This window comes from Sparus aurata, chromosome 6 (genome assembly GCF_900880675.1).
Source record: "Sparus aurata chromosome 6, fSpaAur1.1, whole genome shotgun sequence".
Taxonomy (NCBI): domain Eukaryota; kingdom Metazoa; phylum Chordata; class Actinopteri; order Spariformes; family Sparidae; genus Sparus; species Sparus aurata.
Window position 1 is genome coordinate 33,223,637 of NC_044192.1, and position 27,468 is coordinate 33,251,104.

Below are 27,468 nucleotides of genomic sequence, written 5' to 3' on the forward strand. Positions count from 1 at the left end.
GATGGTATGAAATAATATAATCCTTTATTTCCAGCAATTTACAAAGTCCTGCAGGGAGAAAGCCTTCCTCCAGCCTCACAGAGGGAGGGCTTTTACAAGAGGAACACACAGAGAACACAAAGATCTCAGCCCCAGTGAGACTGTACCATCTTGATGTGGATGCTGGCAGCCTGAGGATCAGTGTGGTTCATTGTGGGTTCAGGGGCTCGAGGGTTCGAAGCACTGAGGTTAGCAAGGCGGTGGGTGGGTGAAGGGTGTTTAAAGGCCGGGTATTTTATACACGGGGAGAAACATCTGGAATCAAAAGGAGAAGTAACTCTGTGCATTTTGTCATGTTGCACTTTTTCTTTTCTGCTTTTCTTGTGTTTGTGGGTTCAAATCTCACTCCTGTTAGTGTTTAACTTTAACTCCAGACCTTTTAGACGGCCCGTGCAACCGGCCCGTTGGAAATTTTCAGCCTCCAGCTGCCCAATTTTCGCCGATTTCAAGTGAACAAGCCCTCCTCTCCACTGCTGCATCATATAAACTCATTATTACATTACACATCATAATCAACTTACTGTACATCTTTTATTAATCCAAGCTAATTAAAGAGACGCTACTCTGTGGCGAACCTAGCTCCTGATTGGTTACTCTCAAGTTGAGCTTGGCTCTGATAGGTTAAGGCCATTCTATGTCGTGTAAGTATGCTTTTCCCTGTGTGGGACAGGGTGTGTGCGCATGTGTGTGAGGTGTGTAAAGACTGGCATTAGGCACTGTGCTATTTATTAGCCTCACCGCCCTCCTATTGCGGCATGCACCAAAAAAAAGCTCTACTGGCCTTTTGCGGAAAAAAAGGGGGAAAAAAAACATAAAAGAGGAGAAAAAATGACATCAACACGGTGACAACGAAACGGAGCCAAAATGAAATGACAAAATAAACAACCTTATATATAGAATAAATATAGTATGTACAATTTGCTTTGTGTGCTTCTAAAAATAAATAGACAAAGCATTACTTGCCCCCTTATAGAAGTATTCACAACTTTCCATTGACACAGAGGCAGAACGCTGGCACCTGCTCAGTAAGAGAGTGGAGGATACATACTGAAGGTGAAAAGATGGAAGGATGCAAACGTTTACAACACCGTAGAAAAGAAGACAAGAAGAACCGTTCAACGTGGGTAGACACATGCAGGTTTGAATCCAGAGGACACAGAGATGATACAGTTAGGAGAATCCCTGCAGTGCCCTCTGCTGTCCATGTTGCAGATTTACAGTACTTTGTGCAGTGTGGAGAAGTTGCTATATCTTTACAGTGGTTGCTTGTTTGATTAAAATCCATGACACAAAACAATAATCGTGAAGAGTTAAAAAGATTACGGAAAGGAGAAAAAGGAATAGAAAAAAAAAAATCACAATTTTAACGTAATCAACACATTAAGAAAAAAAAAAAAAATCAGTCAGACCAAAAAAAAAAAAAAAATTAACAATCAATAATCAAGTTTTGCACATTCACACTTTGTGCCCTGCACATGCATTCTGCTGGCCCCTTTGAAACAGCACAGAAGTCTGACAAGTGCCAGATAAGACAAGCATCACATGCAAGTCTCTCCTAAGACACTGGGCTTCGCCTCCGGGCCAACATCTGTACTCGGTACAGTCAAAATGGCTCACGACTTCCTTTCGCATTCTCCTCTTCACCTGCAAGCCCTCAAAGAGAGAGAGTCAGCTCAGGTCGGCTGAGTCTCAGAGTCAGGTGATGGACAGCTGTGTGTGTGTGTGTGTGTGTGTGTGTGAGCGTGTGCTTTATTAGTCACGTTGTGGGGACATAAACCTGTCAACACGCCCATTGGGGGGACAACTTTCCTAATGGGGACACAACGCAGGTCCCAATAAGGTTAATCATTAAACTTAAGTATGACGTCTTGGTTTAAGGTAAGGATTAGATCAGGTTTAGTTTAAGGTTAGGGTTAGGGTGTGGCCGGGGTTAGGGTCAAACTCCAGGAAACCAATGTAAGTCTATGTAATGTCCCAAAAAGCAATGGAAACTGAACTGAATTTGTGTGTCCTTGATAAGGTTAACCATGTGACTAAGATTTTGCCCTTTGATTTAAATTTTGACAGAATTTTAATCTAACACGAAATACAGAATCTGAGAAAAAAAAAAAAAAAAATTCCGGGGGGATCTCCATCAGTGCTCACACAGAAGCTTGTCAGTCACAACAGTGCTCCGAGTTTTGTTTCAACTTTCTATGTTCTGTGATTTAAACTGCCCCAGGCATTTTGTTCTCAAGATTGTACATCATTTCATTCAATAAAGAGTTAGCCACGAGGGAAATTGAAAAGTTCTCTCAGCTGATGACAGCAGCCTTGTTAGCTAAGAGAACTTTAGGTTTCTCGTGGGCGATTCAATTCATTCAACATGTGGATTTCTACTAACAGCTCCTGTCTCGCAACTGTCCACAGATTATCTTCTGTGGAGCAATTTATACTCGGCGAAGGCAAATAAAAAGCAGATGGTGCGACACAGCTCATAAACACTCCCATTATGGATTCTCCTGGTTGATCCCAGTGATTCCGTTGGAGTGAGGTGGTTTAGCTGCTAATTGTTGGTGTTCTATATACTAGTGTGAGTGGGCGCTGGTGTGACTGGGCCCTCAGACAGCTGTGTGAACTGTGCTGATCTTCTGGTCAGTCTGAACTTAAAGGCTACAGAATGACAAAAAAATTCTAAAAAGGGTTTGCCACAGGTCCCTGCAGCTGGTGTGATCTAACGTTGAGCTAAAATTTCGTTGATTCGGAGCTCCAGCAGACAAAACGTCCACTTTGTGGGAACCACAATTAAAGATCTATAGATATCAAATATCCACACAGACAATCAGCAATCAGTACCTGTCATCTGTAAGCACATCCTGGCAAAAGCACCTCCACACACTTTCACTCTCTGTACCAATGTCGTTCAGTTGGACGAGCTCTGCAGGTTGTTTCCAGTGTGCTGCAGCATGTTGAGCCTCTTGTCACTTACTGTAAGCCTGACTTGGGTAACAACAACAACCAGCCTGCTCCAGTAGAGAGTTGGCAGATGGTTTCAGACAGGGGGACTGGAGCTATTCTCACTGGAACAGCTTCGCTGCACATCGAGACCTCTCTGACCTCTCGGCATCCACGGAAAAAAAAGATAAAACTAACAAAAACCCATCGTGGGCTGCAACAAACAGTGAGGTGTGTTTTTTTTTTTCTTTATGCTGCCGTTTTCCACATACTGTTTCCCACTGTTTGCACTCAAGCAAATAAGATTCTTATTCAGGAAGTTGCATAATGGCAGTTTTTAGTAGATTTGGCCCCAACAAGGAATTAGTGTAACCTCTGAGGAATAAAACACGGGCTGTTGTGTGAATGAACAAACAGTCCTTATTGACCTTAACTTCTAAATAGGCATTAATTAGATGATTCTCAGAACTAAAGTTAAATCCATTCTGGATGTGAATGAGGGAAGCGTTTGTTGGACTGTGATCTGACTTCAGATCTGATATAGCTAATTCTTGAGCCCAGAATTGAAGGGCAGTGAGCGCAGGATTCACAATCCTGCTCCTGTTCTGACTCAAATTACGCCAATCAGCCGATGGGAGCAACACCAAAAGGGAATTTAGCTTGTTATGTTTGTGGTCCAGTCCCCTGTGGTCAAATTCTCGAACCCTGTTCCCTACTGTCACAAGGCCAAAGTAAAACATAGAAGACGTAGCCCTGTGCGCTCTACTAAATCAGAGAAGAGACACATTAGATTTGCATTTCATACAATATTCATTCTGTTAATGACATAGCACTTGGTGATTAAGCATTCTAGGCTTGTTTGTATATATATTTTTGCTGTCTTTTGTTGCTTTCAAGTGTTAGAACTTGATCTTTAAAAACAGGAGGGCTAGCGTCCCCATTGAAAATAATGAGAACCGGCCCTGCACATAGAAGAGATATCGATTCATATCAAATGCATTATTTATCAACAACAACAATCATTGTCGATAGTCTAATAGAAGCAAAAGTAGTAGGACTCAGATGTTAAGTAGTAGTGTGGTCTGCGGGGCGGAGATCCATCAGGAGTTAGTTCGATGGCTGAGGTGGAGATATGTTTGTTTCCACTGGTTCTAAGGTGGAACACAGATACTGTCCAGATTCTGGGCTGCTGCTGGGGTGCATCTGTGTCCTGATATCCTGAAGATCAAACTGCCCTGCAAGTGCACTACACCTTCAATCAGAGCCCTACGGGAGATTAGCCCTTTTAGCGTAGACGACGTCCACTTCCAGATAGAGTTCAGGCATACGGGTGATATTCGTCACTGTCCGTGCGTGCGAGCGTACAGTATGTGACTGTTTTTTTTGCGGTGTGCGACCGCGTATGCGTTCAGTTGCCCGTGCTTGTGTCTCTGTCTCCGATGAACCAGCGCATGTGGAAGCAGAGGGCGAGGAAGCCAGTCCCCAGCAGGTCACCGAGGGCAGTCAGGTAGGGGATGGAGAAGTTGTCTGGATCCATGCCTCGGCCCCACATCCAGTGGACCATCCAGTCTGCCAGGTAGAGAAGGATTAGCACCTGGAGGAAGACAGATTTTTTTGTTATTACTTTCGCTTCTCTAAAAATGCAACTACAGGAAATCTGACTGTGTAGACAGGTCAGTAACTGGCATTTGCATATTTTGCAAGTATGCAAATGCAGTTCTTCCTGGAGTTCATGATCTTTTAATGACTGGAATTCAATAAATCCTCATGAAACATGCAGCATTTGTGAGCAATAAGTATGTGTAATATGATATGTAATGTATTTTCCCATAAACTCGTCAAGCTGGAAGAAAGCTTTTTGGTTCTGGGAGCTTGTTGGCAGGCCTACGCTACACAGTGGGAAGCATCGAAGTCACCTTTTAGATTCAATTCAGGCAAAATAAAATGTAGCAGCAGTGGATTTCACTTTTCCACTAACACAAGCTACTTGGGTTGTTTAGGTTTTTTCAGTCTTGACAGCTGGTTTGATGTATGGGAACCAACCGAACCAGCAGGGCATGTGGCTGGTTAGCAGGAGCCACAGGCTAGCGGATTAGCTCCCTCGGTTTGGTAGTGATGTATCAGAGTTCATACCGACACCCACGAGGAAGGACTCTCAGCGACGAGGCGCTGCACGTTATGCCGTCTATGCTACCTGCTACAACACTCCAGTACAAAGCCTTGTTTGGATCTCCTCTGCCTTGTTAAACATACTGCGTCACACAGTTAATACAAACTCAACACTTCCTGTATCTGTTTAAAATTAAAGTGTTTCAGTGGACGGGAACTTGTTAATACTTAACAAGGCTTTTATTGTGAAACATTTGCGGGAAAACTGATTGACTCAAGGTTCCCGCGCACACTTAATATGTAGCTACAGCCATCGTTGCCGCTACTCTCTCACTCATGGTCTCATTGTGTTGCACCAGGCAGGTGCTGAGTCACACGGGACAACTGCTGGCAAAATGTGGTTTTATCTGCCTGCACCAGTGTTTTGCTTGATATTAGACCGGTTTGAATTTTTTTTTTTTTTTTTACATTTCTACTAGCTTAGTGACAGTACCAGCACAAGATGCTACATGGATACAAAGCGATGCATCTGAAAAGTTATTGACATTTCTAACCCCGTCTAAATAACATACTGTAAGATACAGCTACCACAATAAAGATACATAATACATAATATACATTATAGCTGAAACTCCTAATCAGGTCACTGAACCTGCCGCAGTACAGAATACGCTGTGTAATTATGAAATGCTGCTTTGCAATTAAAACATTTTTCACCCACAATCATGGACATGTAGTCATCTGTTCTGTAATTATATCATAAAGCAAGTCTTAATTATGGGATGAGGTCTCCAGTGATTTTCTACCTGGTGAATTCAGCGCACATCTGTAAGACGACACAAATGCAGTTGTACAATTTCACACTGCATACATACATAGTTTTCCAGATATTTCGTGCACCTCAGCAAAGAGAGGGTTTTTTTAAATGTGAGGTTTTGTATGTGTGTGTGTGTGTGTGTATGTGTACCTGTAGTAGTGCAGCAGCCAGGTAGAAGCTTATAAAGATGGGTGTCAGGGTGGTGTGTCCCCCCCTCAGCGAGTTGATGGTGTAGAGGAAGACAAGGTGACCGGGGGCAACCAAGAGGAAGAGCACACGGGCTGAACGAGAGTTCACCGCTGGAAGAGAGAGAGAGGAACTACTTTTAAACCTGTCAAATATATGTATATAAAAAAAAAAAACACTAAAGCTACTCTTTTGGGACGGATGTTGGAACTAAAGTGTGGGACATGGGCAGGACCTCCACCAAACCCAATGTTAAGCCGTCATGGAAAAATCTATTTTCATGAGATAAAAGCGTGGAACGTTCCACAGCCGCCCGGCAACTTACAGGAGCCGAAGAAGGAGGTGCAGGGTGTGGGGCACTTCCTGGGGGTGGGGTTGGGATCTCCCATGGGTAAACCGTTCATGTGCAGATAGGTGGAGATTCGACTGGCCTGAACTGCGACCAGGTTACCTCCGACTCCTGATACACACACGCACACACACACACACAAACACACATAGACAGGGTGGAAACAGAACAAAAAAGAGCTCAATATTAACGTGAATATTTTCCGTATGAAAAAAAAAGATGTATTTGTTCTGGCATCATGGAGACAGAGGGTTTATCACCCAGTACGAGCAATATGCCAGCTCCATCTGTCAGTTTTGAAGGCTTGTCATATTTGCACATTCATCTGTTTTTAAACCAGGCGGAGGTGGCGACATCAACACCTCTAAATACCCTCTTTAACGCTGGAACAGATTTATCTATATTTGTTCCCCACCTCCAGGCCTGATGCGTTCACGTCACCCTCTATCTTTCTCACTGTTTGCTCGTTACTCGACTTATTCAGTTGGCTTCGGTGGCTGCTGTTATCTTCACCGCCCACTTGTCTGTGTCTTTCCCTATCTTAGGTTTAGGTTTTACGACTCCTCACCGTTGATGACCGGGGTGAAGACGGCCATGCCAGCAAAGTTTGGGTTGGTCACAGTCTTGTCCAGGATCAAACCACCAACGCTGAAAGACAGACCAGAGGGATTAAATAAATTATTGTTTTTCACTGCATGACCACACGGTGTCCATCACCCGATTATGAATCTGGGACATCTGTAGTTGGTAATTCAGTATTTTTAATCAAATACTGGACAAAGTAGAACATTTAACGCGTTTTATGGAGCCACTCCACAACATCTCAGAGGGAAATGTTACCTGCTGATGGCCATGGCGATGATGACTGGCTCCCAGCCGGAGTAGAGGAGTTCTCTGGTGGAGGGGATCCTTCTGGCTATCAGCACCCACAGGGGGCACATCGCCACAAACACCGCACACACCAGCGGACTGGCATAGTCATTGTACTCTGCGTGTGAAGAAGAGACGGTCTGTTTATTTCTTTTTTCTGTTATGTTATATCCTCAATAATACTAAACTATGTGTAGAATCAGCCATATTCCTATGTTATTATCTGTGTTTGATTTTCGGTATCATGACTGCTAATTCATCATCAGTAGGAGAGACCATATTTTCATTACAGTCATCATTTTCACAGAGAGGAAATATTAAAATCATCAACAAGCATGTTCTCTCACATCTGGAGGACAAGATCTGTAGGCCGGGATCTCTGTGTTTTCAGGTGGGTGTGAGACAAAGAGTTATGTATTTATGTACTTAGACATAATGTAATGTACGACATCTGAGTTCAGATGAACAGTGAATAAACAGAGAGCGGTAAGTTCAAATAAACAAGGACCACTTTGTTTGTTTGAACTCACCTGCCCGATGTTTAAGGTTGTGGAGTGGGCCAAATTAAAGTAAGTAAAAAAAAATTAAAAAGAGTTGATTTTCTGCCAGATTCAATGAGGTGAAAGGTTAAAAGCAAAAGTGGTGATGATTGTACTAAACACGGCTTAGAAATAATTGTTGTTGGAAATGCAAATCACTTCAAAGAAAAAAGAAAATCATAGTTTTTGCAAGACTGCCTCAAATGTCATGTGTTACAGTATACCTGTGTTAAGTCTATAAGCACCAGGTACAACTTATTCCAGCTTGACGACAATACAACAAAAAATGAGTTTGACATTTTACTTAATTGTAGAACAGAGTAAAAACTGCGCTTGTGAGGACGTGATCTGGGCTGACAGCAACTGCCTGTCGTCGGCTCTAGGAGGCAGTGTCACTGCTAAATTGGCACTACAGGACACGACAACCGCAATCACAACATTTAAGTAGACGGACCACTTATGTACACAGGACCCAGACGACACCGGCTGTGTTTTTGTGCGATTGAGCCAAAACAACCCAAATAGGCTCAAAATAGTGGCTGACGCTGGTGTTTAAAGTGAGTTAGACTGCAGAGACCGTCAGACGAAGGAGGAGTTATGGGATTACTTCACACTGCGGTCAGGACGGGTTCATTGCTCCTGTGTGTGTCACTGTCTGTCTGTCTGTCTGTCCATCTGTCTGTGGGGACGAGGGGTTCGTCAGTGGCGCAGACACCATCACAGAGCTAACAACAGAGCCGAATAGCTGTGGAGTTTCTCGCCCTAAAACACAGTGAGGTTAGGCGTGGGCGGCTTTCATCCTTATTTACCGTGCACAGCCAGAGTCAACACATTTCTTCACACTCGGCGCCCTTTTCTTTATATAGAGGCTCTGACGTTGTATCTCATGAGTAACAACTGTGTTTTTTCTGCCATCAATCAGTTCTGTAGAAATAATTTTCTCCTCATTAGAGTGTGTGTTACTTTTTTTTTTTTCTTTCTTTCCAACCATGAAGGAACAATTAAATGAATAAAACTGTATTTTCAATTAGCAAACGAGTGAGCGTTGTACAGCTGAATGATATGTGAAGCTAGCTCGGATGTCAGACACAGACATGAGCATTAAGAAGCATCATTAACCGACATTTACATTAAATATTAAATGTATCTGTGACCCGTGTGTGTCTGTGTGTGTGTGTGTTTATTACCTAGTTCTTTGTACAGTCCTGTCGAGACGCCCGCCAGCAGGGACAGGGTGATCAGGTCTCCCAGGCTAGCAGCGATGGGCGTGGCCACGTTGTCAGGGTTGATGCCGACTTTCCTGGATGCGATGATCACGCCGATCATGATGAGCCCTGTGGGGTTTTATGTCAGAGATGTCACCACATGGACTATGTGAGACATGTCGCACTGTCTAATACGCGTAATCAGTGTAACCATCTGATATCAGGGCTCTCACTGGCTGTTAACTTGAAATGTGGGGAGCAATATATTGACTTTCAGGGTGCAGCTGTCAAAAACAAACCTAAGGGCTGGGTTGACAACAGTGATTAGTACTTTCTTATGATATTTAAAAAAAAAAATAGATTGGTTTAGAGTGTAGCTATCCAAAGACAGTATGTAAACATTATGTTTGGAGTGTAAATTATATTTTTATCATCTAATTTTACACTGAAAATGTATAGGATGAATCTTTAGCCTTGCTAGCATGTCTTTAGCATGGACGCTAGCACGTGGTAATGAATTACTTAAATATCTCAACTGAATAGCTACTGAATGGATTGGCACACCAGTATTTTTCGTACAGATTCATGAATCCTCATGTTTTGGTGATCCCTGGACTATTTCCTCAATAAAGTTCAGGTTTGCGCTTTGAATTGAAATGGCTCAATGGCTGATGGGGAGATTGCTATAGAAATTTAGTTGAAGGACATTTAGGTGTCAGGGGGGAGATTGCTAGTTGAATGCTACCACTCTAACCTAGCTAGCTGTGTAACTAAACATTCATGAGTGCAGCGGTAAGGTTCATCGGCTAGCTTAGGTGGCATTTAGTTGAAACAGTAGCCGAGAACAGACCTTTAACACTGGCACAGAGGGTCGAATGTAACCCAGACATGATTAGCTGTTTACGCTGTGAGCATGCCTCACATCCAGTGTGCTGGTCGTACCTAGCAGCAGAGAGGCGATGAAGGCCGTCGCCACACTGGAGGCACACAGCAGCACCGCGTGGCCCAGCCTGAAGTGTCCCTCTGGGATCCAGCCGAAGATCACAGCAGCTATGGAAGCCAGGAACCCTACCACTGTGGCCTGGACCTGAACACACACACACACACACACACACACATACACACACAGATTGGTTCATGTGGCTATTGATTACAGTTTCCAAGTAAGGTCCGGGTGTAAAGTTTCTGAGACTATATTGTTAAATCTGTGCAGCTTTCTGAAGTGTACATGGCATTCATAGTGTCACTGTGCAATAATCTACCAAGTTACCAAGAGAAGTATTGAAGGACTTTCCCATTTAACTTTCTAATACCAATGTAACCTTAACCCTATACGAGGTTGTGTCAGCACCCAGCCCAGCCAGCACTGATGTAAAAGGGTTCCAGGAACTATGGACACAAATATTACATAACCACAAGTCTTCAAATAGCAGACCCTCAGGAGAGGTGACTGACTCACCGACCAAAAGAGTTCATTTTGGGGGATAAAATATTGGTTGAATGTTTATAATAGAGGATCTATACATATATAAATATATATCAATAGTTTGACGAGCAGGGAGGGGGAAACCTCTCATTCTGAAAACTAATATTGTTTCTATATATCCATGTTTCAACACAAATTCTTTTCAGACTGTGCCCGACTGACATCTCCTGGTTTTGTTGCTCCTGTTAGCTCGGAACAATTTACACCCATATCAGATTGGACTAACTGTGAAGTCAGATTGGACAATTAGTGGAAACACACTGTGCAGGTGTAGCATTTGTGTGTAGAAGCTTTCATGATGAGCGTCCATTCAAATGTTGTGCAACAATGGTGTACTCGACAGGACTTGTACTTTAGCTGAGTTCCATCTTCTGTCACTTTATACTTCCACTCCACTGCATTTTGGAGAGAAACACTGTACTTTTTACTCACTTATTGCCATTAATTTACTTTTGTTACTTAAGTACATTCGATACGTGTGTGTGTCACTATGGGATGTCCGTCACAGTAAGCGAGTGTCGTGTGCGTGTGTTGTAACGACTGTTTACTGTACACACAGCGCGCAGACTGCTCCCAGGTTTGGCAGTAATTTGATTCCCAGAATGTCATGCAAATCGGAAACGGCCGTTCCTTTATCAGTTTAGGGTTCCGGAGAAATCAGGTTTTAGTTTCTGCTGAACCGTTTATGCGGTCACGTCGAACCATAATCAGATTTTCAAAGTAGAATCACATGAAAGGAGACATGATAACAAGGAGCTGTGCATCTTCATATCTGAAATAATAACAGTGCTAATTCACAATTTAAACTTGAAATAAAAGCGGAAGAAGTCTGCTCTTTCTGCGGTTTAAAAAAAAAAAATAAAAAGGCACAAAGACTGTGTCGGATAGAAATCTGATTACTGCCTAACTATGTAAACTGAGTGTTAGAGCAGTATCATGGCACGTAAACTCGTCATCTGTATTCTTGCCTTAACTTAATTTTTCTCGCTGTAACCTGGTTTGTGAAGTGGATGTAGGCGTGGCCGGTGAAGCTCCATGATACTGGAGCCCACTTCATCATCATCCTCTGCAGACTTCTTTCATTTACCTGGATGAGGGCCAAGTTTCCCATGATCATCTTCCACATGTCCTTGGCTGTGTCCATATGACCAATATTAGCCTAAAAGACAGACAAGAGCACGCAAGGTCAACACATTATCATCTGTGTGTGTGTGTGTGTGTGTGTGTGTGGCAGTGTACAGAGCGTGTACATGCTGTTGCCTCTTGGTCCCATCAGAACAATCAGATGTCAGTTCTCTGGACAAAGACACTCTGATCCGATCTCCCCCACCCTGCGGCCGACTCCACTTATCTCATCTCCCCTCGTTCACACACACACACACACACACACACACACACACACACACACACTGATGGTCTCAAGTGTCAAGTGGCTGTGGCTACAGTGGGCTACTGTGCGCCCAGAGCAATGATCCTAATGCCAATCCACAGTGAGAGGACACAAACAGAGGATCTCCTCTTCCTCTTTCTCCTCCAACATTTACATAATGCAGAGGGAAGAGAAACATCTGGACACATCAAAACACATACAAGTCTGGGTGTGACGGCATCCCGTCACAAGCACTTTCATAAAGCAGCGTAAGGACTGATACAAACAAGACAGAGGTAAGGCGTGTATACTAAATGTGTATTAACACATTGGCTATAGGGTTAGGAGGATTATTATATTTAGGGCATTTATCAGACGCTGTTGTCTAAAGTGACTTACAGTATTTCATATATTCATACACTGCTGGTGGTGGCTGCCATGCAAGGTGCCGACCAGCGTCACATCAGGAGCAGTTTTGGGGTTCACTATCTTGCCCTGACATCTGACATGCAGACCAGGGGAATCGACCCAGCGACCTTCTGATAACAACACGCTGGCTCTATCCCTGAGCCACAGCCGTGTTAAAAGGCTCGTTTTATTGTCTTAGATTCATTTCTATCAGTTATGATAACACTGAACTCACTAATTTAAGATCGGGGTCAGACACTTTGCAAACACACTGAACAATTCAACCACCACAAAGTTGCACCCAAAATGTCGCGAAAACTACGGGGGCTAAGTTTCCTGTTCACCTTTGTTTCATTTTACAGAATGTTTGTATGACTCGTGACTGATGGTCTTGACTGTGAGTGTTTCTTACCAATTTTCAGAATGAACTCATACATCACTGTTCTAAATAACGATAAACCAATATAGAAATGGTTTACATGTATAAAAAAAGCTCATAAGGTTACTGAACTGATAAATAATGAAGAGCCATAGTGAGATGCTCCCACCGACGCAGGGTTCATATCAGTTTTTCTCCGTGAGTCTTTGAGTGTGTGTGTGTGTGTGTGTGTGTGTGTGTGTGTGTCTGTGTGTGTGTTTGTGGCTTTTCTCTCCCTCTCAGGTTTCTCACGATCTCGCACCATTCCCACTCGCTGAATCTGTCTGGCAGCGCGACAGGGTCAACTCGCGAGCCTGACTGACAGGACGATTACGCCTGTAGCACCGTACGTCATTATAACTTCTGTATCAGACAGATTACAGCCACGCGAAACACACTCCCTGCCCATCTGTTCCATGTGAAACCTGCGTGTGGATGACAGCGGTGCTGTCATTCAGAGGGGGCAGACGAATGCTGCTAAGACGGTTCAAGGTGGGAAGAGAAGCGAGCCAGACACCTGAGCAGAGCACTGTGGGAATCGCAGACAACTGCACATGCAAAAAAAAAAACCCCTATATTGTTTCTTTCAGACAGAACTTTTATCTAGTCTTATATAATTTTAAGAGTTGAAAAGCTTTTGACACTTATAGCAAAACGTTCTTTTGGAACATCAGTATGCAAAACCGATCCAGTGCACAGATGAAGCTCAGAAATTCGCAGAAGCGTCGCCTGGTGTTATGTGACGATGTGTGACGACGCTGCCAAGTCTTCAGCTTTGGGTGTGTTTGTGTGTGGGTGGCTGGATTACTGGGGCTTGGATCATCAGAGATGGAGCGCGGTGAATCCTGTGAAAGAGATTCATGGGTGACATAACATCCATGAGGAGCTGAAAAAGTCTCCATTTCAAAAGGCAACAGTTCAATAATGATTCCGTTCATTTTTAACTCGTTAGCTGTGGAGAAAATCTGCCGTTGGCAAGCTTGGAACAGGAACATACGTGAATGGAGTGTTGAAGCATCTAATGCACATGAAATCAGTACAAAGTCGGCTTTTGTAGTGTTTGTAATCTCTGATTAAAGTGTGATTTTGAAAAAAAATTGCAACCGAGGCGCTGCCAAGTTCCAGTAATCCACAAAATATCATTATCCAAATACGTACAATCAATTAGGCTCACTAACACGAGAAGGGATGAGACAGAAGTGATAAAACAACTGCTTAGTCAGATGAGTTATGGTGAGAAAGTGGAAAGCCAAGTCTCATTTGAGTGTAATACTTTAAGACAGAGAGGTTAAAAAGACAAAATGGAAAAAAGTCAAAAAGGAAACATGGTCATGTGAATTTAAAAACTCCAACAGGCAGCCAGTACGAGGGATTACATTATTTTTTTCGGTAATAAGCGCATTAGGAAACTTACAGTGGTCTTAATCTGCTCATAATTAGCGGCGGCGTGGAAAGAAACGTGGTCCCTGCTGGGGCCAGCCGGCAGAGAGCTAACAGTAATGTCTCAGGACAGGCACCAGACTTTGGCCTACTTTGTCATGATGAATGTAAGATTTTTTCTTTTATCTGAAACTACGCAGATTGAAAAATGGGACCAATGTAAAATAAATGAATGTAAGAGAATGAGAGAAAAGTCGTTTTATCTGCTAACAAGCCTCACAATCTAATTGCCTTCAAACACAAGTTGTTTCAAACAGTCTAATAAAAAATTTACTTGTATGATAATTTCTGTAACATGTGTGGTATGTTACAAAAGAAATATTGTCATTACTTTGAATAGAGCAACACAATATCAGATTTAATTTTGTAGCCAGATATCAACAACCATTGACAAATTGTTGAATCAGTTTTGAAGCGCTGATGAAACATTGTTGAATGAGCTTCCCCCTCTGACCCTGATTCACAATCACATCTGCACTCTGATTTAATATTGAAACTACATGGAAAGTTGCTCAAACACTAACCAAAGTATCAACAGTCGAGTCTCCTTAAATATACAAATTTTCAGAAACTACAGTCACTACCTGGTGTGCTTTATCTAAAGCCAGGATTTGGAGATAATTATGAAAAACAAGCTAAAATGATGCATTTGAGCTTCATCAAGTGCACCTTAAAGAAACATAACACTGGCAGGCCGAGCTGTGGCATGGCTGACATGCCTTTTCTATATTGCAAACACAATTAAATTCTCTTCTTGTTGAATATTTGAGTTTTGCTGTATCTTCTACTGACCAATTTGTCGTAGCTTGTAGCCAAACGGATTAGCTTATGACAGAAATATTTAAGACAAATTTGGGAAAACTCGAATGTACAATTTGTGATCGTTTTAAAAACTTCTATTTCTATCTTGGTAGAAAAGATTATTTCTATAGCGTGATTGAGTTGAGCTCTCCATGCTGGGTGGGTCACTGCTAACTATGCTAATCAGCTTCGTCATATTTCCCACATTGTAGTGGAAAGAATGTGAGGATTGGTGTGCTTAAGAGCAATATTGGGCTAATTCTCTTTGCCTTCATAACCTTGGGGTGTTCTGCTAACCTCTGGTTAGCTATGCGGCTAGGTCACTGACCCCTCCGACTATACAATGGGTGTATCAGCTCAGAAAGCGGCACTGCCCAGAGCTCAGGGGGGCTTAATGACACAGATAAGAGATGTAGCTGTAGCATAAAATGCTAGTTGTGGAAACCAAGACCAAAACAGAATTAACTATGTAAAATGCTATGGCTATAGGATAGCTAGCTAAAACTATGCACCATGATCCAGACGTGAACCCTGTCAGCAATGTAAGGTTTACACCTTGTGAGTTTGTGTGTCATCATAGTGACTGTAGCAGGAAGTCACACAGAGGCAATCTTATTGTATGTCAGTTGTGTAATTATTAAATCACAATATATATACTCTATGTCAGCTACACCACCAGGGTCTTTGTCTTGAAGGAAAAAAACATGCTAATTACTGTCATCACACGTTCTATTGACTGTGTGCAACATATAATTTGACACCTGGATGTTAAAAAAAAGTTTAAGAAACAAAGAGTTCTGGACATATCCTTTACATTCAGCTATCAATAGCAAACCAACCTGTGCTCAGGTAAACAGACCGGGCAGGGTCAGTGGGACAGGAATGTTACTATCAGTTTGTCTGATACTCAGGCCACATTTAGCAATTTGACCTCTGACTGCAAGAACAATCTGTTTTAATGGGTTTGACATGGGTTGCCAGGCAATGAGACACATCCCTAAAAGTGGCTGCTTAATAGATAAGATGATAGTTATATAGAATAATGGAAAAGCATACAACCGATGGTACTTCAGGACCATGAGATGGCTGTGATAAAGGTAATACCTCCCCAACACTCAGACTCACATTCTCACACAAACACACAAATTTCTTACCGCTGTGGAAAGTCGAGAGGCCAGCGTCATCTCCAGGTTGCCTTTAAGCCCCAACAGTGCTGGAACCAGGATGAACACCTCTGACACCTCCGTGAACACTGTCCAGTGCTGCAACGACCACCACATAATATCAGTAAACACAACATCAACAAAATGAACACTGCTTTACTGAAATGGGACACACACTTAGAGAGACATGGTACAGTGTCACCTATGGATAGAATATATTCTTGTTTGGGAGCAGAATGCCTCTGTGACCTTGTTCGTTAAAATTGATTTAGTGTTGAAACCAGACCCGTACGTAGGACCTGATATTCTGTCTGTACAGACCCTTGACACTCTGTATCATATCCCCTCCTGTCCTTCTCAGGAACAAGGTCACGGGACGTCATGCTGAAATTATTTATCGTCTTTCCCCTTTTGGCTTCCACTTTCCCCTTTCCCTTGCAATTCCCCTTTCACCTTTACTGCAGCTTGAACACAAAAAGACCGGGCTGCCTCATTAATATCACGAAAAAAGTACATGACAAATCAGCAATTGTGGAGGTGCATGGTGATAACAATATTACTTAAGAAAATACTCATATTTGAGTTATGATGCAAATATCTATCTTCACAATTAAAACTTAAATTTGTACAAGATGGCATTCTGAATCCAAATCAGATCATCTTCTCTGTAGGAAGAACCTTTCAAGTAAATCAAAGTTCAATTCATGTATTGTTTTAGAGATGTGTAGCGTCTCCAGACAGGAGCCTGCATATTTGATTTGCTCAGTGACTCACAAGTCTGCTGTACAAGATATTGTTCAGCTGTTTCTCCCAACCAATCAGAGACAAACTGAAAAAATAGCACATCATCTTCCTTCCTAGCTAGCTAGCTGCCTTCCGACACCCATGACATCAGAAGAAAAAATGGAATGGAGCTTGGATGAGACCAACCAAACTACACAGTTAGTAGGTAGATTTATCTCGCTACTGTTGCCAAGTACTTCAGAACTTGGGAAAGAGTATGGTATAGACCTGCTCCAATTGGAAAGTGTCATGGGAAAATATCTGTTGTGAATCAGAGCAATACAAATAAAGATTGATTGATTTAGTTCTAAGTCAACTTAAAGGTGTAACTTTTTACCAATTGCCAGATTTCAAAAACTATAAAACTCCAAAATTATACAGGGCAGCACAACAACTAACTGCTGCTCACTATACAGGACTTTGGCTGTAAAAGCTAGCTGCAAATAGTAAGTAGCTTAGTTAGCTATGGAGCCAAATGGCCGCCCTATTAGCTAAATGGAGTTTGTCAGCACCATAACCTCGGATGATGGTGGGAGGTCATCATTGTCAACAATGTGGCTCAGCTCGACCAGCTTTCCAGTGAACACGGATTGGGTATGCAGTATGGAGGTGATTTACAGAAACATTAACTGCTCCTTGCAACCTCTACCACTATCGTATAGACTGAAAATGACCCTCTCACCAAAACTGAAATTGGCTAACATACAGTAACAAGATGTCAGGCTGATGAATGAAGTGAGACGAAGTGGGAATATGGTACCATGACTGCAGAGAGCCCAGTTTTGTACCACCACCTATCTCTAGACACATAATTAGCAAGTCATTTTAAACATAAAGAGGGATTCAACAACTGATCATCACCCTGCATGGCCTTGCTACACAGCCCCAACATTCGCATAAATAAAGCTACATTTCGCTGTAAGCATTATCCGCAGAACCAGACATAGTGTGAAACAAAGTCAGCCAGGAGCTAGGCCAGCTAAATCTAAAGGACAACTTTGGGCAGGTGGTGGGCTGGCTTAGCACGTGCAAGAGAACGTGTCTGCTCAGCTGTGCATCCACATCCTGGTGGATGGCCTGTAATGAAATTTATCGTCATTAGAGCTGACCCTCGATAACCTCCTCCCTGGCTGCCAGCCAGCCCTTGAGAGGTGGGTTCCCTGTGAGTCCCTGGGCTTGTCACTGTGGTGAAGTGCCTCTTTCTGCTGTGCCTCCATTACAGTTCATGCAGTGATAGCAGGTTTGTGGTTATCTGTGGCCAGATTCAAAGCTATTGCTGAGGCTGAGGCCATCGATCTTTCTCCACTAAAAGTGCTTATCTTGAGCTGGCCCCAAAGGCCCCTCAGCACTTACAGTCCAGTCTGCCCAGAGCTGAATCAATATTCACTGAGGCTGAGGCAGAAAAGAAAAGAGGAGAGGAGAAAATAGACAAGTGGAGGAAAATAGAGTAGCTGACGTTGAGGCCATGTACAAACAGTGTCGGCTCACATGTCTCACGCTACGCATTAAACATTTTTGTTTCACTTTGCTCCTCCCACTATGCATCCAGATGCAAAGAGCTGATATGTGTTGCCATCTCCAGAACACTTCGTATCAGTAGGTGTGGCACTAAAACCGCAGTGTGGGTTAAACTCCCCGTCTATCCCCTTGCTGTCATCAAGCCAAGACGAGCTCCTTTCTAACAGCCAGCCCCTTAGCTTGGCTCACTGCCTTCTGCCAACCCAGCAGCCTTGTGAGCACCTCTGTGAGCACTCCTCTCTTCTTTCACTGCTGCATGTTTTCAAGCTTTCTCCCTCTCCTTCTCTACTTCTGTCTCACTCCCCTATCTCCCTCTTTGCCTCCCCTGTGGTGATATATGTTGTTGTCTCCATGGAACACTGGCTCGGAGCCAAACAAGCCCTCCCTCCTCATGGCCACCTCCTCGGTTCTAGGAACTCTACTGGACAACCCCAGTACCTCTGTATACAGACCTATAGGAGCTCTGGTATGCATGCGAGCCCCACATGGGTCGGGTTGCCCAGTTGAGTAACATGGCCCCATTTTATTTGTGATCACTGTACTTGCTGTACTAAGTGGGGACGCTGAACCTGATGGAATGCAAAGTCAACACAACTCCGGCCGCATCACGAAAACTACATCAGGTGGTGATGGTTTCATGGAGGGTACAGTTTGGCCCTAACCATGTGTGCGAACACATGACATGGATGATAACATGTTGGGCCTATTGGAGTCAACTTAAAACATGAACCTAAGCTATACATCAAGACCTTATTGCAGCGCTGCAGTAGCAGCAACTGTTTTGGTCACACATGCAGCCAAAACTCTATCAATGGCATTTCAAAAATTGGATTGATCGCACCAGAATGTCAGACACTGCATATGACGGTTTACAAAAAAAACAAAGATAAAATGTTTTTTTTATAAACACCAATTGGGTAGAAATGTGCCTTTTTGGCCTACAAACATACTTTCTGTAGATTATTTTGTACACTTTTACAGCAATCAGTAGTATAATAATTTACAGTAGGGTTCCAGGGTGTGTGTGGCTATTTTGGTCCAGAAATAGTCTAACTAAACATTGGTGTTGGCTGCACAGGTGCACCTATAATTTAGCAGATCATTTTTTTTCAACAATTGAGGTCATTATAATTTTTTTGTCGCGTGTGCTGTGATTTAAATGAAGAAAAAAACCATGCGCTTTCACCTTTATAGCTGCTCGCAATCATTTAAATAATGAGTTTGTCACTTTAAGCATCAGGACTTTGTGACTTTGTTTATTAAACGAGTTAAGTTGTGCAATTTCTCATTAGAAAAACATTTATCTGCACTCCAACATAATCATTTACATATTGTGTTTAGAAATTAAATCATAATGTATTATTGGGTGCATCTGAATTATGTAATGGTGCACCTAAATTAATAAGTTAGGTGCACCAATGCAACCAGTGTGAAATGTCAGCGTGGGTCCCTGTATTGACGTTGATAACCAGATTCACTGACTTGTAGTTGGGTTTTTTATAGTTTGGAGTGAAAGAGAGAAATGAAAGATGAGATTTCATAATATCACAAATGCAAAAGAGTTTTCAGGCTCAAAGTTATCATGAGAAGCTCCGGAGCTACCACACATGTTCAAAAAAGAAATGATCAGGCTTCAAGTCCTGAAGTTGTCTGAGACGCGTCGTCCAAAGACCAGACTAAGGTGGATAAAGCCTGAACTATCTGACCGAAGGGAGTGCAAATAAGCAGCCTGGGACCAGGATTCCTGAGGATCCTGGACAAAGTGAAAGATTAGCCAGGGTTTAAGGCAACACAAAGGCATTCTCACCTACTAATCCTTTCAATCTCTATCACTCAGATCCTGATAAAGTAACTGTCTGGGACATTGTCAGGTGTTAATAGCTGTGACCTGATATGTTGTTAATAAGTCCCAGCACATAATGTCTTTGGCTGAGAGGAAGCACTGACCAATATAAATAGAAGGTCTAAAACAAGCAGTCAATCAGTGCAATCGGAAATAGTCCACAGCATTAAAAGTTTTCAAAAACATGCTTGGTTTAGCACTTTAGGTTATTTTCTGGCGGCATTATTCAAGCAAAACCTGGAGGGAATGGAATACTAATGACAAGCATCAACTCTGTCCAGCAAACAGAGCCAGAGCTGGAAGCCACGAGTTGGAATGACGATTCAGTCTGAGGGAATGAGCCCACGCTCTGGTTTCCCAGTGGCTCCTGTGTGAAAACCAGGCAAGTGGATGTGGTCGGACCAAAATGGTGTCTGGTGGGCAGCGATTGCCTGGCTGGTGTTAAACCATTGTGTTGACTACGATTTCCTGTTTACCGGCCTCTGTATTTTTAGACTGTTTGTTTTTGAGGCGCAAGCTGTGTCCCACTTCTTTGCTTTATTTTGTTGTATAAGTCCGCGGACACCACAGCGCAGGACAGACAGCTAGACACTGAGGCAGACATAAACATAGATCATAATGGCAATTTAGGGAACAAACAAGTTTTCTTTGCGTTCATGGTTTGTAATTTGACCGCGCAGAGGAAGGAAAGATTTTAGAATATGAAACTGTCTTATGACAGCGAATCACCCATTTGGCCTTTGACACTGGCATTCTCAGGAAAACACGCACTACATGACCTTTATAAACCACGTGTAACCTTTACTCAGAGCAAGCCTGTCACCCTCTGAGTCCTAATTTTCTGGCCCCGGCTGTTAAGAGAGTGACGGTTTTGGGTCATTCTGCTGCCAAGTCACTCAGCAAAACTATGCAGACATCTCACTCCTCTATACCAGCCCGGACAGTCCTTTCTGGGCCAACCTCGAGTGGGAATGAGGCCATAAGCTTTCTGCGTGTGTGTGCATTTCATACTCAAAGTAACCAGCGTTTAAGGAGGCCAGATTTCAAAGGAGCCTTATAGAGAATGGAGCATAAAGCCAAGTCAAGCCGCAACTTCGAACCTCAGACCAGGCTGCAGCACTTTACAATTGCCAAGCTCACTTTTAGCACGGAACTCCTTCAGTCCGACCAAACCAGAGAGAGCAACAGGGAGAGAGCGAGGGAGAGTTAGACAATTACCTTCCTGCAAGGACAAGAGGGGATTAGCCGAGTTATCATTTCACCGTGTCATGGAGTGGGAATTACACAGCCAGACAACCTGCTAGGTGCTCGGCCGAACCCAGTGGAACGGACAGTTAACACTGAGCCTCAGGCCTCACCTCGCATTTCACTGCAAGGTGTGCCTGCAGGTAAGCGAGCATGGCTGACTATAAGGGGAAAGAGAGGGCCCTGTACCTTCCATGTGTCCTCTCTGTCAGCCTCACCTCTAGAGGAATGGTGCTCAGAGTGTTTTGGAAACTGGAGAGAGCGCAGCAGCATGGTGCCTAAGTTGAGGCAGCATGAAAACTTTTCGGCCTCAGACTTCTGCATTCCTGGTTTAGTGAGGATACCTAACCGCACGGTAATGAAGGCTTCGACGCCGCGTCGTGTTTTCATTCTGACTCCGGCCCGACTTGAGCCTGCTGCCATTTCAGGTGCTCAAAGAAAGCACACTGTTCCCCCTTCCCCCCTCCTCTCTGCACTGACTTCCCGGGGTCCACCATGTTTGCATCAGTATGCGTGTACACAGTGTGCCCGGACTGGTCTCCTGGCAGCCTGACGCCTCCAGCTTTATCTGCATCACAAGCTGACTTTAAAGAAATATGTGACCTGTCAGCATGACTCTGGCCTCCATTTCTACACTGCACATGCACACTTTGATATACTCCCGAGAGAGTGAGACAGCAAGTTCAGCGGGCCAACAGGAAAAGGAGAAGGGGGGAAGGAGACGAATTATAAATTGAGTTATATCTTTGGAGGCAGCAGCTCTCTGGATACACACTGCACAACAATAAACACCTTCTATTCGCGGTCTCTACTGTCCAAGTGTTCAAATAGTCTGTGTGACAGGTCATTAGAAGCCTACCAGTATGTACCGGCCCTGGGGACAGACAGGCAGGCCTTAGAGGAGTACAAGGTTATGTAAATACCCCCATGGAGTGTCACAACTGTCCCATCCACCCATCCTCAAAGGCATCACATAGGCCAGCCGCACAATGACGGACACATGCCAAGGCAAACAGGGCTCGCTAAACCAGTTTATTCTAATGATCCGGGGGCAAACCCACCCCACAGTGTGACTCCGAGCACATGTTCTGCCCTGAGCACCGGCTCTGCTCAGGAACACAACTGAGTGAACTTTACCGGATGGCTAAATAAGACAGAGATCCCGATTCACAGGTAGATCCAGCTCAGTCTGAATGAGTCTTTTTGTCTAAAGATGAGAGTAAATTAGTTTTGTTTTACACATGATACCATCGTCGAATTCACCCAAAACACTGGATCCTCACCCCGACCCTCTCCATCAGAACTACGCCAGGCGATCAGTTGCTAACTCTTATAGTAATTGCCTGAATATCTCTGGTTCCTGGAGAGAACAGGACATTTGAAGACATCTTCATTTTCGGACATTTTAAAGCCCGCAATAAGAACAATAAGATCATCAACAGACAAATGAAATAATGGTGAAAGACAGCCATACTTTCCATTGGGTGTTCCCAATAACTTGTTGTGAGTAATATATTAAAGCACACTTAATGAGTTTGAAATAAGTATTTTGCATTTCTTTTTAAGGATACACAATACATACCAGGCAGCCAAATTCTCAACCCAATAATGGGAAATTTATATTTTTCAGTTATCGGCTGATAATTAATTCATCCTTAATAAAGAGAGGCGCTGACACGAAGGCAAAATGCTTTACTTGACACTGATCAGTGTAAAAGTATTTGGCTTTTATCGATTACTGCCACAAGAAGCACCCAATTCTCAATTACTGGTCTAGTTTGAAAAAAAATCAAACTGTCACGTATCCCTAACATTTTTCATATATGTATGTAGAATATGGGGGCATCACTGACCTGGACGATGTCTAGCACCATTCCCGCTGCCACTGTCCCGAACCCGGCCAGCAGGAAGGGGAAGACCACCTGCAGGCCGATGGAGAAGGAGGTCTCCTTGAGCGGCGCGGATGGTTCTGGGCTCTGGTTGGTGCTGGTGTCGTCACTCTCGTTGCTCTGGCTCGCGTTCTCCAGGAGAGCGTCCTCCTCCCGCTGACCTTTGGCGTTGGCCCGGCAGTCCATCGCCACCACGATTTCCGACCTCTCCTCATCCTCCCCGGCCTCGCCGGGCCTCTCCGTGAAGGCTGTGACCTCTGTGAGCTCAAACTCGCCCCCGGTCCCTGGAGGCACCTCCTCGGGGCCCTTGGTGAGGATCACCGGGGGGACGGAGCAGTTGGAGTTGAGGAAGGCCGGGGTCAGGGGACCGCCCTCCTTCTTCACCTCAATGGCCCCGGAGGACATGTCGATGTCGGGGAGTTTGTCTTGTTCTTTCGACCAAAGTACCATGCGGAAGCCTTTGGAAGACAGTGGGCTTGACGAGAAAAGATCAGGTTGCCTTGGCCTATCGGTTTTGGGGAACTCAGAATGGAATTAGCCACCTGATCTGGCTTTAAACCTGATCAGTCCAATTGATTTATCCCATTAAAGAGGCTTACAGGGAGTTGGGGTCGCTATTAAAGACCAGGAGAAAACTGCTCTGTAGGAGAAAACCTGCAGCAAGGCACATGCAGCCGTGCGTCTGCAGAGCCCGTGTTCCTGTCGGTGCTTCGGGAGCAGAACCAGTATGTTCTCCATTCACTGCAAGGTGCTCAGGGTGGGCCGGCAAAAAAAAGAAGAAAGCATACTAGCGCAAAACAGAAGAGAAGGGAAAACAAGAGGCTTGGGGACTCACCACAGAAATCCCCTGCAGTCACTCGTACAACTGTCCCTTAAAGTTCAGCGTGAGCTAAAAGGAATATCAGAGGTCTGAAGTGGCCGGATCGCAGCACAGACTGGTCCTGCTCTCAGTCCACTGATCATGTGAAACTGGTCGGTGTACCGGGCCGAGAATGTCTCACCTTACACCACGTGGCTGCCGGCAGGAGATATTTAAAGGTCTGCAGAGTGAGGATTGAATTACCGGCTGCAGAAAAGTACCTCCAAGCAGAGCGGACAGTCACCTGGGAAGAGAACAGATTCACTGGTTTTATAGTCAGCTAGACATGCAAACATTCTCCAGCCCTCAGTCTACTTTGGGTCCAAATATGAGAAGCTGGTAGGCCGAGGCTGTTTCCACATCATCCGTCTAACAACACAATGAAGATCTTTCCATGCAGCTCTGAATGCTTCGCTGAGCAGAGCTGACATGTGCAGCGGTGTTCAGGCTTTCATTTCTGGAGATGCTTTTTTTTTAATGAGGTATTGTAGATATGAGACACTTCCATAATATTACAACACCACAATCGTAGATGAATGTTGGTGAAGTACGTGAATGTTAGAGGAACTTTAGACTATAGAGATGTCACCTCAACAGCACCTTAATCACAGGCTACAATGCATACAATACAACAGGTTCTGCTAGAATATTGATATTAATATTTAATGGAGGATAAAAACTAGTTAAGCCTTCCTACTTAAGTTTGAGAGTCACAATGCTCTCCCATGTAAAGGACCACTGCCAGTCCATATGTGAGTCCAGCGGGCACAGCTCCCTGTCCCCTGCGCTGACAGTGTGGCAGAAGTAACAGTGGGTTTAAAAACAGTTTCATCCAGCGCCAAATTTCCTCCCGGAGGCTAAAAATATTCCAGCAATACCAGAAGTGCTGCGTACATCCTCTGGAACCCGGTGTCACCCCAGCCTCAGCTCCACCTCGAGGCAGAGACAGCGTTTCCTGTCACACCTTTCAAAGTAAATGCCCCCCACCACCACCACCACCCGAACAGGAGAGCAGCAGACGTTTCACTGACTTAGATCTCAGCCTCTCTGAAGCTGAAGCGATTACAGAGCTTTGAACCGCACCGTGACTTCTATTCTTTAGTTTTGTCTCTTTTTAAAAGCTACTGTATCTCTGCTTCATTTCCTGTTTCTTAACTTTTGAAACATATTTCTTAACTTGTTTTAATGTTTTTCTTTCTTGAGGTCTTCCTACTTTGTAATAATGTATTTCAAATGCAATTTTGAATGTCTTTTAATGTCATTTTTATGCCCCTGTAAAGCACCTGGAGTCCCCTTGTGTCCGAATTGTGCTATAAAAATAAACCCGCCTTGAGGAGAACTTCTCTTTCAAACTCAAAGTAACACCAGCCAGCATGAAAGGCTCATCTAAACAGGCAACACGTCAGAATTCTAGTTGAGAGCGTTCTAAAATTAACTCCTATCAACAAAATGTGAGGATGTTGCGGTTTCTGATGTCGTGGTGTGTGTGTGTGTGTGCGTTGTCTACTGAAGTTTGGGAGGCTAACCAGCTTACCCTGTACCCGTCACGGTCCAAAGCTCCTTGTGCCAGCACGTTCAAAGAGTCCGAACGCTAACTGCACGGCTAACTGAGCTAACCTGCTAACAGCAGCTGCAGTTAATGGCTACTCTGGCGAAACGCTGCTAACCATTTGCTTTTGAGTCGGCCTGCAACCCCTCACAGGATGAGCGGTTAGGGATTAACGGTTTACTTTATGGATCGGACACGGCATGGCAGATTCGTACATATCGCACCTTGAAGTCAAGTTCTTTTCCTAATTTTAGTAGCCTGATAAATAAAAAAGCCCAACAATAGACACCTCGTTACATTTAGAGAGCCATTTTTAACCACAAAGCAGCAGAAGTGTCAAACGAAGGAAAACGTTTCACCTCGTTATGGAAACACATGTGGGAAAATATTATTTTAACGGCCCAGAGAGAGACGGCGGGGCGTCCAGCACGTGTCTTCCCTTGTTTTCATTCATAAGCTACAGAAGAGAAAAACACGGCAGATCACCACCAAACCCATGAGCCAGCCACGGTTTGGAGATGAAGGCAGCAACCTCGGACACCATAAGTTAACGGAGGCCTTTTGAGGTTTTAACGAGCCTCTACGGGCTCCGGTGTGGTCTATATGGTGATCACAGTTACCAGATCAGATTCAAGATCAGTTTATCCGCAGAGTGAGAAGTTGCCCATGCATCTAACCTGACAGCACACAGCTGACACGGACAACATGACACCACATTTGTCCAAAACTTAACACTGTAGCCCGCCTAACCAAACAGGTCAACACTTTTATTTTGAAGGCCAGCCTGTTCGCTTCCAGCCCGACTGTCGCGGACTTGACGCAGCTTTCCTCCGCCTGCATGTTGCGACATCCCGCACACAGACTTTGGCTTTCCCCGCTGAAACAATCCTCTGTTTAGTAGTCAGGACCAATACCACCCGAACCCAACATGGCAAAGGCGTAAATTAGTGCTCCCCTGGTCAGGACTGAATAGACTAGCCCTCCTTTTCTATTCTGCTGCTCACTTAAACAAGGGCAGAGGGCTCTCTGTTCCAGCGCCGGGCTGGAGCCCCATGTCACTGCCACTATCACCACGAGTATGTAACTCCTCAATATGAATGCAAAGGAGCATCAATTGTTTCCCATTCTCTGTCATCATCGTACATGAACACCTAGGGTAGAAGCTGGGGGATTTTTTTTTTTTTTGACGCTCGAGTCGCCAAGTGGCACATTCCGTTAGATAAAGGCGCTGCGGGACTCTCAGCCGGTCGCTTATTCTGTTTGTATGAAAAAGAGGCTAAAGTGTCCGGCAGGTAGGCAGATACAAAGCTCCACGGCGGTGCTTACCTTTTCAGCGTGAGCGGTCCGGAGAGTAGGAGCGGACAGAGCCGGGTGATGAGCAGCGGCGGCACAAGGATCGGAGCGGCTGGCCGGATGAATCCTCCACCTCTTGGTAACGCGCTCTGGCTGAGGCGTGGACGCCGGTGCGCACGCCTTATGTACGGTACCGGCTCCGCACAGCTGCCTTAATGGTTAATGGTGGTTAATGGTTAAACCCTCCCTCCCGCGCGGTTAAGGCTGTGTCCCAGTCTCTCCCTGCCCCGTCACATTGCACCCGTCCTGTGGCCCCCGCCGCCCGGCTGCTTGGATGCGCATCTATAATACACCCG

At 44.3% G+C, this 27,468-nt stretch overlaps 1 protein-coding gene across 1 annotated transcript; it reads right to left on the reverse strand.

The window, feature by feature from the left end:
* On the reverse strand, positions 1 to 27,468 carry slc41a1 (solute carrier family 41 member 1). The gene is made up of 11 exons (XM_030419520.1): positions 27,146 to 27,468; positions 23,376 to 24,514; positions 16,125 to 16,232; positions 11,622 to 11,693; positions 9,991 to 10,135; positions 9,031 to 9,177; positions 7,275 to 7,422; positions 7,003 to 7,082; positions 6,411 to 6,545; positions 6,050 to 6,198; positions 1 to 4,567 (listed from the first exon to the last, which is right to left on the reverse strand). The coding sequence occupies exons 2-11, from the start codon at positions 23,859 to 23,861 to the stop codon at positions 4,382 to 4,384; spliced, it is 1,656 nt and encodes a 551-aa protein (XP_030275380.1). The 5' UTR covers positions 23,862 to 24,514; positions 27,146 to 27,468; the 3' UTR covers positions 1 to 4,381.

Bases quoted from the DNA above. Each gene is read 5' to 3' on its own strand.
- slc41a1 (XM_030419520.1), bottom strand. From the start codon at position 23,861: ATGGTACTTTGGTCGAAAGAACAAGACAAACTCCCCGACATCGACATG. The intron at 16,233-23,375 runs GTCAGTGATGCC...TGGTCGTTGCAG, and splicing joins TGGTGCTAGACATCGTCCAG to CACTGGACAGTGTTCACGGA. The intron at 4,568-6,049 runs GTACACATACAC...GTCTTCCTCCAG, and splicing joins TGGCTGCTGCACTACTACAG to GTGCTAATCCTTCTCTACCT.